Below are 13,666 nucleotides of genomic sequence, written 5' to 3'. Positions count from 1 at the left end.
ATCAGAAAGGTTGGGAAAAACCAGAGAGAAGATAGCAGAAGAAGAATCCGTTCTGTGTATCTTTCTATCTCTGTAAAACCGTTTTTATAGAAAAATAAGTGACACGTTGGGATGAAACGTCGCACTCTTTTAGTGCGTAAGAGACGTTTCCCAAACGGTCACAAAACCAAGATTTAAGGAATCTCAAACGGTAAAAAGTATTAAATAATGATTAAAGAAAAAGAAAAGAAATAAAAGAAAATAAAAAGGCTTTGGGCCCACGCGCGCGGCCGAGCCGGGCGGCGCGCGTGTGTGGTAATACCAAAAGCCCACCGGACCCAAGTGGGTGATCCGTGCGGGTAGGATTCTCATGACCTCTTTCTCATTCACAAGACTAAGAGAGTGAAAGTATATATATGGCCACTCTCACCCTCTCACACTTCCCATCTAGGACTAAAGTTTTCTCATGGCTTTAGTCTTTTTGGAGGGAAGCTCTAACTTTGAGTGAGAAGCCCTAAAGCAAAAAGCAAAGCCAATGTAAAAGACTAAAAGCACCCCTTTGTAAGATTGAATTACAAAAAGACTTTTGCATAAAAAGTCAACAGTGCCGATATAGAATCTTAAATAATTAGGAATGGAATATATTCTATGTGCATAACATTAGGAATAGAATAGGAAATCAGATATAGAATCTTAAATAACCATACTATTATTAAATAATTATCATAGTATATTATCATGATTAAATGTCTTATTCTAATTTAAAATATGAAAATAATCATTATCCATCTCCCCATTCAGAAATAATAACATAAAAAAATTACCATAAAAAATTCACAAGTCAAATAAAAAGGGAAAAAAACAGAGGAAAGTATCTCTTCTCAATCGAATGCGTTCCTTGATATAAGGTTGGGTTGCATAACAAAAAATACTTACTTTTGGTAAAGAAGATTGGGGTTTCAGTTGCAACTTTAGTTGGTGGTGGAATCTAGCGGGTTTTGATGCATTTCTTGAATGAGAAATGGAGCAGCTCGCTGAGATCTAGAATCAGTGGCTTTGGTGGGAAAAACAAAATTTTTCTGAAGACCTCTCTCTGACCACATATAACAACCAATGTTTGACTACATGGTTCGGGAGACTGACCCAGTAGAGAAGAACCCACATTTCAAAATGCTCAACCTTTCCTACTATTCAAGTGATCTGTTGATAGATAATACATTCCAATTTAAAAGGAAGCATGCAATCCAGTGAAATGCTTTTTTGTTAGGAAAGATTTCTCATCCCTCATTCTTTGCAAGCTTTTATAATAGCTCGTGTAGGAATCCAATGTATATAATAGAGGAGTGCCATTATCTAAACAATATGGTGGGGATATCTCCAGTCAAGGGAAGTAATAGACTCTTTTCTCAAGTTATTGTCTGGTTGAACTAAAACATGCATCAAAATAAGAGAGGCCATGTTGCCCTGATTCTTAAAAGAAAAAAAAGAACTCAAAGAGTGAAAAAAATATCAATAGCATAAAAAACAACTTACTAAGATTAATTTTAAAAAATTAGACATACCTCATATGCGACGAAGACTGCATCTCATTCTTTGATCGCAGATTCGTTTGAAAAAAAAACGTTAAGTACAGAAAAAAAAAAGAATGAAGGGACAGTTGAAACCAGCAAATCTTCGCACCAAAAATCTCTAAATTTATGTCATCAAGTGTATAAATTTAAGGAAGAAACTATTTTTCACATCACAAATATCATCACCTCAATAAAAACAATTATATCAGGAAAATATCACTGCCCTAAAAAAATAGGCATCAAGAAATTAGTAATAGAAGAAGAAAATATCAGAATAAATTTTAACTTGACATAATAATCTTCAATGTCTGTGATGGCAAAATAAATGTAGAAAAATCTCAAAAGGGAACTGTAGAAAATAATGAGGAAAGAAAGAAAATAATGAATTTCATAGAAGGAATACTTACAGATGGTAGGAATAAACAATTACCAATAATCAAGAAAGAAAAGAAGTTTTTTTTTTTAACCGTTTGTGAAAAAAAAGTGAGATGAAGAGGAAATTCACGATTCCTTCGAGTGCCAAAGCCTTGAATAGAAGAGGAAGAGGCAGAGGCAGATGGACTGGTGGACAAATTGAAGAGGCATTTTAGAGGTATTTTGTAATAATAATGGCAGTTTCAGAGGTGGATTAGAGACGTTAGAGGATTGGAGAGAAGAGTAGAGGATTAAAGCGTTACAAATTAAAGGGATTCAGTGGGTGTAGATAAAACGTAAATAGTAATGGCTGATTTTAATGGATTTTCAAGTAGGATAGTAGAAGAGGCAAGCGTTACAAATAAGAAGGCTTTTAGTGAGGGAGGAGAAAACGTTGGCCTATGGGCTATATTTATGGAAATAAATCAGGGATGAAATTTATACGTATGGACTATATTTATGGATATAAAATCAGTGAAATAAATCAGGGATGCAATTTAGAAAATGGATACAAATAGTGCCACGTAAGAAATTTAGAAGCCATGTACACTTGAGGGAGAGATATTATAGGAGATTTAATTTCCTGGGAGAGAAAGAGATATAATAGGAGATTTAATAGCTTTTAATATGAGATTTAATAGCTTTCTCGCTTTTTAAAATTACGTGATAGAGGAGGGGCTGACACGTGGCACCACCACAGCTTAGAGGATTCCGCTTTATATATAGAGGAAAATGATTGTGAGCTTGAAGCTCATATAGCTTATATGAGCTTGAGGGCCCAAACACATGGGTCCCACATTTTTTGTGGTGATCCAAACCATTCATTTGCAAGGCCCTATCATAGATAAGGTGTGTACCAAAAGTCAGCTCCATTGGATCATCCTAACCCCTCGAAAAGCGGAGGACAAAAATGGGCAGATTTGTGGCAAACGGTGTCTGTCCACTTTTGGATGGGTTAAGATGATCCAATGGAGCTAATTTTTTGTACACACCCTATCTATGTAAGGGTCTGTCAAATGAGTGCTTTGGATCATCAAATACATGTGGGCCCACATGTATTTGGCCCTCAAGCTCATATAAGCTATATGAGCTTCAAGCTCACAATCATTTTCCTCATATATATATTGGATGGGTTAAGATGATCCAATGGAGCTGATTTTTTGTACACACCCTATCTATGTAAGGGTCTGTCAAATGAATGCTTTGGATCATCAAGTACATGTGGGCCCACATGTATTTAGCCCTCAAGCTCATATAAGCTATATGAGCTTCAAGCTCACAATCATTTTCCTCATATATATATATATATATATATATATATATATATATATATACGATTTGTGGAGGCAAAATTGGACGTGTAAAAACCTTCACACACACACACACACACACACACACACACATATATATATATATATATATATATATATATATATATATATGAGAATAGAGTTCCTAAGGTGTCACTTCATATAGCTTATATGAGGTGGCGCTTAAAAACATAAGAGGCCCATTTTGTTTGGATGATCCAAAGCATTCATATGATAGGCCCTCACATAGATAGATAGGGTGTGCCCAAAAAATCAACTTCATAGGATCATCCTAACCCTTCCATTGTGGAGGTTGAAATGGATGGGTATAAACCTCCATAAATCTGTCCATTTTTAACCTCCATAAATGGAAGGGTTAGGATGATCCTATGGACCTGATTTTTTGTAGGCACCATATCCATCTAAGGGCCTTTCAAATGAGTGGTTTCGATCACCCCAAAAATGTGGGCCCCTTATGTTTTGTGAGCGCCACCTCATATAAGCTATATGAGGTGACACCTTAGGAACTCTATTCTCATATATATATATATATGAGGAAAGTGAAGCTACACCACCGGTGTAGCTAACTTAGCTACACCACCGGTGTAGCTAACTTAGCTACACCGCCGGCTTAAAATACAATGGGCCCACATTGTTTTGGTGATCCAAAGAATTCATTTGATTGGCCCTCACATAGATAGGGTGTCCACAAAAATCAGCTCCATAGGATCATCCCAACCCTACGATTTGTGGAGGCAAAAATGGACGTGTAAAAACCTTCACAAATTTGTCCATTTTTGCCTCAACAGTTTGAAGGGTTGGGATGATCCTATGAAGCTGATTTTTGGTGGACACCCTATCTATGTGAGGGCCAATCAAATGAATTCTTTGGATCACCAAAACAATGTGGGCCCATTGTATTTTAAGCCGGCGGTGTAGCTAAGTTAGCTACACCGGTGGTGTAGCTTCACTTTCCTCATATATATATATATATAGGAAAGTGTTGGTGAGCTTAAGCGCTCAATCACACTGGGGCCTACTTTGTTAGGATGATCCAAAGCATTCATTTGAAAGGCCCTTACATAGATGGGGTGTGTACCAAAAATCCGCTCCATATGATCATCCTAACCCATCCATTTGTGGAGGTCAAAATGGACAGACATTATTTGTCCACAAATCTGCCCATTTTTGTCCTCCACAAATGGAGGGGTTAGGATGATCCTATGGAGCTGATTTTTGGTACACACCCTATCTATGATAGGGCCTTGCAAATGAATGGTTTGGATCACCACAGAAAATGTGGGACCCATGTGATTGGGGCGCTTAAGCTCACCATAAGTTTGGTGAGCTTAAGCTCACCAACACTTTCCTTATATATATATATATATATATGTATATATATAGAGAGAGAGAGAGAACGGTTCCTACACACAAGTGTAGATAAGTTATCTACACACTAGCTTAAAAATACAGTGGGGGCCACATTATTTGGGTGATCCAAACCATTCATTTTTAAGGCCCTCACATAGATAGGGTGTCCACAAAAAATCAGATCCATAGGATCATCCTAACCATTCGAACTGTGAAGGCAAAAAATGGACTAATTTATGAAGGTTTAAAGACATCCATTTTACCTCCACAAATCGTAGGGTTGGGATGATCCTATGGATCTGATTTTTTGTAGACACCCTATCTATGTGAGGGCCTTTAAAATGGATGGCTTGGATCACGCAAACAATGTGGGCCCCCACTGTATTTTAAGCTAGTGTGTAGAGAACTCTCTACACATATGTGTAGGAACTGTTTTCTCATATATATATATATATATATATATATATATATATAGGATAGCTCTCTTCTAAAGTATACAAGGTGGGTGGTACGATAATAGTATCACCCTTGATGTTTGATCCAACAACACCCTCTTAATTGGACCCCCTAGCCTTCTAAAGTATACAAGGTGGGTGGTACAATAATAGTACCACCCTTGATGTTTGATCCAACAGCACCCTCTTAATTGGACCCCCTAGCCTTCTAAAGTATACAAGGTGGGTGGTACAATAATAGTACCACCCTTGATGTTTGATCCAACAGCACCCTCTTAATTGGACCCCCTAGCGTCCAAGGTTAGTTCCTTTATATATATATATATATATATATATATATATATAGAGAGAGAGAGAGAGAGAGAGAGAGAGAGAGAGAGAGGTTCCTACACACAAGTGTAGATAAGTTATCTACACACTAGCTTAAAAATACAGTGGGGGCCACATTATTTGGGTGATCCAAACCATTCATTTTTAAGGCCCTCACATAGATAGGGTGTCCACAAAAAATCAGATCCATAGGATCATCCTAACCATTCGAACTGTGGAGGCAAAAAATGGACTAATTTGTGAAGGTTTAAAGACATCCATTTTACCTCCACAAATCGTAGGGCTGGGATGATCCTATGGATCTGATTTTTTGTAGACACCCTATCTATGTGAGGGTCTTTAAAATGGATGGCTTGGATCACCCAAACAATATGGGCCCCCACTGTATTTTAAGCTAGTGTGTAGAGAACTCTCTACACATATGTGTAGGAACCGTTCTCTCTCTCTCTCTCTCTATATATATATATATATATATATATATATATATATATATATATATATATATATATATATATATATATATATATATATATATATATGGTTTTGTAGGATACTAGGACCCCATATTGGCCTTTTTTTTTTTGCCTAAGGCTAGTAATAGGTTATGATAAGTACACATGCATTTAACTTATGTGATATATTGGCAAGCAAAAGTACTAATGGAGAACACTGCTCATTGAATAATCCAAGCCACATACCTAGGAAAACACTTTTAAAACTCGGCAAAATCACAACCAAAGCAACCAAATGACTAAAGGCTACTAACATTCCCACTACCATGGTTTGATAATGATAAAAACTAAACCTTATTTTTTTATTATTTAACCAGCTGCAAAAAGCTATTACAATTCCCAAAAAGCCTCAGCAGCCAATTAAAAAGGAAAAGACAAGATAACTTTGTCTCATTATAAAAAAAATGGTAGCGCAAATATCAGTCGTCATGACTCAAATACCCTTATTTAAGGGTTAGATTTGTAAATAAATGTCAACATTAAACTGTCATCAGCAATCGAAATCTTGGATTATCTACCACGAGACTAGAATAAATCCTTGGATAAGTTGTTCTCGAGATTGGCAATCTCAGTTGGATACGTTCATCCTGAAATTATCGGATCTTTTGTTACAAATACTATCCTAAACTTCCTGCCTTCCAATGCAAATTAAAACACGATAATCAACTAAACATGACTACAATTTATTACGGAGCTGTTTCTTTTGGGATTAACAGAGCAGGAATAGTGGAGATATCAGGATCCCGAGTTATCCACTGTTTGATTTTGCATAGAAAATCAGAACAGGAATCCGGTGTTATCCTTGTTATTTTCTATCCTTCCAGTTGAGTTTTTTCAGAGACAGACCATCTCTGTACACTAGCTATGTAGATGAAATCTCTGGGACAAGGCCTTAGTTTCCATGCCCACATCATAAAAAAGGGTTTTCTCCCAACTATTTTCACTTCAAACCAGCTCATAGAAGTCTACTCTAAAACTGGCCTTCTACACGAAGCTCGCCGAGTGTTTGACAGAATGCCTGAAAGAAATGTATTCAGTTGGAATGCCATCATCCATGGTCACATCAAGAACAAGGATTTGAAAGAAGCTCGTCTTCTCTTTGATTTGGCCCCAGATAAAGACTCGGTCAGTTACAATTCGATGATTTCAGGCTATGTAAGTGGCGGACTTGAACAGAAAGCACTTGAGCTCTTTGCCAAAATGCAATGTAACGGGACACGAATTGATGAATTCACACTCACGACAATGCTGAACTTAGTAGCAAAGCTAACAGTTTTAGATTATGGCAAACAGATCCATACCTACATGGTGAAAACCAGCAATGATTCAAACAGTTTTGGGTCGAGTTCTTTGGTTGACATGTACTCGAAATGTGGATGTTTCTCGGACGCGTTTCAAGTATTTAATGAAACAAGTGAGAAAGATTTAGTTTCTAAGAATGCAATGGTTGCGGCTTGTTGCAGAGAAGGAGAATTGGAGCTGGCTTTCGATATATTTCAAAAAGTTCCAGCCATCAATGACACAGTTTCTTGGAATACACTGATTTCAGGTTGTGCCCAGAAGGGTTATGGAGTTAAGGCACTGGAATTGTTTGTCCAAATGGGGAAAAATGGGATTAGACAGAATGAACACACTTTTGCAAGCGTATTGAATGCTTGCTCTAGTCTCAAGAGTTTAAAACATGGAAAGGAAGTCCATGCTTTTGTGTTAAAGAACGGTTTGAGCTTGAATTCGTTCATAAGCAGTGGAATCGTCGATGTCTACTGTAAATGTGATAATTTACAGTATGCGGAGTATGTTCATGGAGCGATCCACACAGAGAATGTCTTCTCAAACAGTTCGTTGATCATGGGATATTGCAGTCAAGGGAAGATGGTACAAGCACGGATGCTTTTCGATTCATTATCTGAAAAGAACTCTGTTGTTTGGACAGCTTTGTTTTCTGGGTACATCAGACTTAGGCAGTGCAATGCCGTTTATGACCTCTTCAGGGAGTTCACAATGAGAGAAAGTGGGGTGGTTCCTGATGTGTTGATCCTTGTGACCGTGCTTGGAGCATGTGCCATTCAAGCAGCTCTAGATCATGGAAAGCAGGTGCACAATTACATAATAAGGATGGGGATTGAGATGGAAGATAAATTGAGTAGTGCTATGGTTGATATGTATGCGAAATGCGGTAATATGAACTATTCAGAAGTAATATTCAAGCAAGTTACTAACAGAGATCAGGTTCTCTACAATGCGCTGATGGCTGGATATGCACACAATGGGCGTGAAAATGAAGCTATTCTGTTATTCGAAGAGATGTTACGGAGGGATATCGGGCCTGATGAGGTTACTTTCATTGCTCTTCTCTCTGCATGTCGACATGCCGGACTAGTAGATGCAGGGGAGAAATACTTTGGTTCTATGGTTGAAGATCATGGGATATTACCTGAAATTGATCATTATTCCTGCATGGTTGATCTATTTGGGCGGGCAAATCGCTTGGACAAGGCATTGTCTTTGATAACAATGATGCCGGTCAAACCCGATGCTATAATCTGGGGGGCTTTTCTGAATGCTTGCAGGTTACATGGGAATTTAGAGTTGGCAAGAGAAGCTGAGGAAAAACTGTTAGACATAGTAGCATATAATGGAGCCAGATATGTGCAGTTGGCAAATGTTTATGCTGCAGAGGGAGAGTGGACTGATATGAGAAGGATCAGAAATAAAATGAGAGGAAGGGAGGCTAAAAAGCTTGCTGGTTGCAGCTGGGTATATGTGGGAAATAAAGTGAACATATTCACTTCTGGTGATAGATTTCATATGGAAGCTGAGGCTATATATGCAATGATGGCAAGTTTAAATGCAGAAATGATGGGGAACATGGCCCCAACATAGTAAGGCTAGTGAATTCAGAAAAATGAAATAATTAAATTGAATACATCCCTTATCAGCAGAGGGAGAGTGGACTGATATGAGAAGGATCAGAAATAAAATGAGAGGAAGGGAGGCTAAAAAGCTTGCTGGTTGCAGCTGGGTATATGTGGGAAATAAAGTGAACATATTCACTTCTGGTGATAGATTTCATATGGAAGCTGAGGCTATATATGCAATGATGGCAAGTTTAAATGCAGAAAAGATGGGGAACATGGCCCCAACATAGTAAGGCTAGTTAATTCAGAAAAATGAAATAATTAAATTGAATACATCCCTTATCAGCAACATTCAGTGGTAGGGGAGAAACAAAGAGCTATGTTAGCTCTAAGCCCATGGTCAGAGACAGACAGGTGGATGAAGTTTTTAGCTACTTTCTTTTGCACAACTACCAGCCAAGGAGACATGTAAATAGTGTAATTTACTTGACCATTACCAGACTCATTTTATCCTATGCAGTCGGGCGTGCGACCAATTATAGATACCCAAAAATCCCACTGTTCCTTGATACATAAGAGCCAGATTTGTGGCCTTATGCTTTCGCAAGGTACCAAGCTGCAAATTTTTCTGGATGTCATGTCAAATAAGACCTCTTTTGAATGATATGTAAAAGAAGATCAATTACTGAATTTCGCTGGAGGTAACTTGGTTTCCTGGATGAACAAAAAGCAAATGACAGTTGCTAGATCTACTATATTTTCACCTGTTTTTGAGCCAGTCTGAATTAGAGACTTCTCCTTAAAGAAATTAGGTCGACAGAGGTCTTTCAACGAATTGTACTGACAATAAGAATGCCATTTTAGCCACTAATCAGTGTCTTATAAAATGAAAAAAAAGCATAGAAGCACACCGTCTTTTCATTGGAGAGAAGGTGCCCTGAGGCTTGTAAATAATCCATGTGAACAATTACGATCAGCAAGTAAACACATTAGCCAGGGTTTTCATGAAAGGTTGTTTGTTTCTACTTTGTGAAAACAATTTGTGGCTCATTAATGTGCATGGTGGCAGTTTTTTTTTTTTTGGGAGGGGGGGAGTTGTTGGTTTGATTTTGAGATTTTAAGAGACATCAAACATTAGGATGGAAATCTTGGGAAATTTTAATGCTTTTCTGCTCTTTCTTTTGTCCTTTTGTTCTTGAGTAGGATTTCTCCTTTTCTTTTGTTCCTCTTCTTATTGGTGCTATTTTTATGTTTGGCTGTAAGAAAATTATTCTTGTTACCGGCTAGAGCCCTAAAACTGGTCGTTTAGTGTGCATCCAGTACCAAATATGAACTATGTCCACCACCCCAAGAGGACCTACAAAAGCTAGGACAAGCAGATCACCTTTCTTGACATGAAATAAGTCCCCCAACTCATCTGCACTCAGCTTATCTCAACTGGTCCTGTGGCACAACGAGCTGTAGGATGAAATACAGGCCTATCTGGAGGTTAGTTGCCTTAGCAAATGTGACACCAATACCTACAAGGAGACACGTGAAATGCTTCATAGTGGAATCTCAGTTGAGCCACAAAGTGTAGGGAAATCAGTGGCCAGTGGCCACAAATAATGACCTCTTCCATGGCCACAAGGTGGGTGAATACCAACACGTGAGGATGTGTAAAATATATGGGCCAAATTATCAAAATTTGAAGAACTCTACTCAAATATAACAAGACTTGTACAAACAATAACTTGTGAGGAGGTCAATCAATATTATTCTCATTGCAGGTCCTCTCTTAGGTCCTATTCTCGGTCCCTATATCATTTTCCATAAATAAATGCTGCCCAACCGTTCGCTGACGAGGACGAAGATGATTAGAGATCTTAGCCGTTGGTTACGATTGCACACGAATCGTTGATCTAAAAGCACCGCCTATAATACTCAAACATCAGGACCGTAGATATTTCTAGGGCATTCTATAAATTCATGCCCATGCCATTTCTCCTTCTGTCTTGCTCGATGGCGGTGATTTCGATGCGAGTTGAGAAACCCTAGCCTTCGGTTAATTCTTTTACCCTCTTCATCTTCTATCATTTGTTTGATTGCAGATCATTTTGAGACTTCATATACCTGATTTCGGATCTTTTATTGAATCTATAAAATTTCAGATTGTTTCTGTATTATTCCAAATCGTTTCTAAGTGCTTTCTGAACAGGATTTTAGTACACTCTGCTTTCACTCGATCGTTAGGATTTTAGGCTTCTTTACTCCTATTTCCACGATCGTTGTTTTCTTAGGACTTTGTTTTGGACTCACAATCGGTTCTCAAAATCCTACCTTCAGATTGTCACAACCGATTGTGAGGCTCCCATCCGATTATTGGCTTATAATTAAATGTAATTTTGAGCCAATAATCGGTTGGGGCCTCACAATCGGGTGTGACAATCTGAAACGAACAGGGCATTAATGTTTTGGAGATTTATAACTTTTTGTTATGTTCCTTTTGGGTTCTCCCTGTTTTCATTCTTCTGTTTGTTCCTGTTTTTTGAGACTTTTCCCTCTCTAATTCCGGTTCGTTCGGTGTCCGGAATTCACATCCTGTTTGATTTGGAAATCAACCATGTCTTTGCATCATCCATGGCTTTGTGGCCAAACTGTCGCTTCAATGTTGAGCTAGTACTGATAGTCTGGCCACAAACTCCTGGATGACATTGTCATAGCGGTAAAAGTTACGCTTGTGAGTGGTGATGTTGGAATTGTGATTGGCAACCAATTGGAGAATGGAATGTACTAGTGGCAAATTAGTGGGTCTGCTAACATTGTTTATTTGAATGATATAGTTTTTTTTTTGCAAATGGAAAAAAAACTACATCATTCAAATAAACAATGTTAGCAGAATCTTATGATGTAGCTTAACTCGAAGAAGGGGCGGATACGTGGAGAGACTGAGGGAGAAGTTGAGGAAATTGCAAGAAGAAGAAGCAATGTGGAAAGAAGGGAGATTCTTAGACATACATAGGATGAAAATGGGCTTTTGGTTAAAGTGCAAAGCTAGATGTAGAAATCATTTATTTTTCTTCGTTTATTTCATTGCAACTAAATACTTAGAGTTTAGAATAATTTCTGCATATTTGCATACATGGTAACAAGTTGCCTTTTTTTAGATGGTTACAAGTTGCCATTTATTTTTATTTGTTGGTAAAAATACAGCGACTGCAATGAAACTGGCTAACGTGTTAGCCTAAATTTTTATTCAAAAGAATCCTATATCTCAGCTGTTTATATAAAAATTGGAAGAATCTTCTGGTGACTGAAATTTTGTATATCACAAATAATTTTAAGCCGGTGTACAGAGCCGATAAATTTGCAACTCAACTTCTTTAGCTATTCTAAATTTACGTGGTAAATATCAATCTGGAATTAGGAAGATCCAATCCTCAAGTAGAACCTTTTTTTTTTTTTTTTTTTTGCATTGTAAGAAATCCATTGATTAGAGTAATACCAATGGTGAATGGCAACTCATGCTTCATATGATTCATTATGTTTGCATTATGTTTATGATGTATTTGAGAAATGCTTACATAATTGCTATGTTTTCGCTGTTTCCATTACGACATTTGACATACCTTTACTAGTAACTTTTAAGGGGCAACCACTGTCACATTTGTATGGTTGGGTATTTGATACGATCCTATTTTCCAAGATTCCTTATTCCACATGGGTTGTGTTGGTTAGCTTATTTGGTTTAGCTTATTTTGTAATTATCTCTACCGTATTTTAGTTATCTTTATCTTTATTTGTAGTTATCCTTTTAGATGTTATTTTTATTGGACTTGGCTGTAACGAGGAAAGCAGTGAATGAAAAACGTCTGGAATTAGGAGGTCGTAGCCCCTCTATTGGCTATTTTTCTTCCCTTCATCTTCTTCAAAATTTTTTATTTACGATACGATCTAGGATCGTATTATTTGGTATTAGAGCCGACAGCATGCCCACCAACGCAGAATTGGGGCAGGACATCACCCAACTATGAGAGCAATTCGGTGAAATTCTCAAGCGATTTGATCCACATTTGATCCACAGCTTCGGCAGATCGCTTAGCCTCAGTCATCTTCGGCGCAAGAGTGCTCGATCCACACCTTTGGCTAATTTGATTCGATGCAGGGATCCTTGATCGGCCTCTCAACCGGACTCCAAACAGAATTTAGCGACAACCATCCATGAAGAAATTGACTCTCTAAAGAATCAACCATGACCATCCTCCCTGGAAGCATCCAATCATGAAAACAACCCGCAACATGGGGTTCGCCAAAACGCCGACGGAATTGATGGACCACCTCGACCACCCACATATCATCGGTTTGTTAAACTTGACTTTCCACGATTCAATGAAGCAGATCCATCTGGGTGGGTTTTCAATGCCGAAAAATTCGAAGATTTTAGCAATATTCCAAATGATCAGATGGTAGATCTAGCTACCATCTATCTTACCGGTGATGCCATCCCTTGGTATTAGTGGATGTGACACACTATTGGCGAGATGACATCTCAGCAATTCACTCGTGCTTTATGCACGCCGTTTGGGCCTATGAACAGGAAGTTCCAAATGGGGCACTCGTGAAACTGAATCAAACCACGACGGTTTGAGCCTACCAAGCACAGCTCGAACGCATGGCGAATCGCACCTCGTGCTTACCGGAATCATTTTTGGTAGGGTGCTTCATATCGGGTCGTCGAGCGGGTGTAAGAATTTCACTGCCAACTAGACAAGCCTTCCAACTAGCCACGTTGAATGAAGAAGCCATTTCTGCAAAACATCGCTTTAATATTTCGAGTGTACCAAAGGTTATTAGTAGTCCATCTAATTCTACACCAAAAGAGGAGAT

At 38.1% G+C, this 13,666-nt stretch overlaps 1 protein-coding gene across 1 annotated transcript; it reads left to right on the top strand.

Annotated features, from left to right (window-relative positions):
* The first annotated feature begins 6,439 nt into the window (after nt 1–6,439).
* Nucleotides 6,440–9,876, top strand: LOC143876451 (LOW protein: PPR containing-like protein). The gene has a single exon (XM_077378145.1). It carries the CDS (start codon nt 6,813–6,815, stop codon nt 8,823–8,825), a length of 2,013 nt encoding a protein of 670 aa, XP_077234260.1. The 5' UTR covers nt 6,440–6,812; the 3' UTR covers nt 8,826–9,876.
* The last annotated feature ends 3,790 nt before the right edge of the window (nt 9,877–13,666 follow it).

The sequence above is a fragment of the Tasmannia lanceolata genome, unplaced genomic scaffold (assembly GCF_043159265.1).
Source record: "Tasmannia lanceolata isolate RefF3 unplaced genomic scaffold, GAP_Taslan_0.1 ptg000005l, whole genome shotgun sequence".
Taxonomy (NCBI): domain Eukaryota; kingdom Viridiplantae; phylum Streptophyta; class Magnoliopsida; order Canellales; family Winteraceae; genus Tasmannia; species Tasmannia lanceolata.
Note: the sequence above shows the minus strand (reverse complement) of the source record. Positions and strands in the feature narration are given on the sequence as shown.

What these genes read in the sequence shown, in the direction of transcription:
- LOC143876451 (XM_077378145.1), top strand. Translation starts at nt 6,813, where the DNA reads ATGAAATCTCTGGGACAAGGCCTTAGTTTCCATGCCCACATCATAAAA.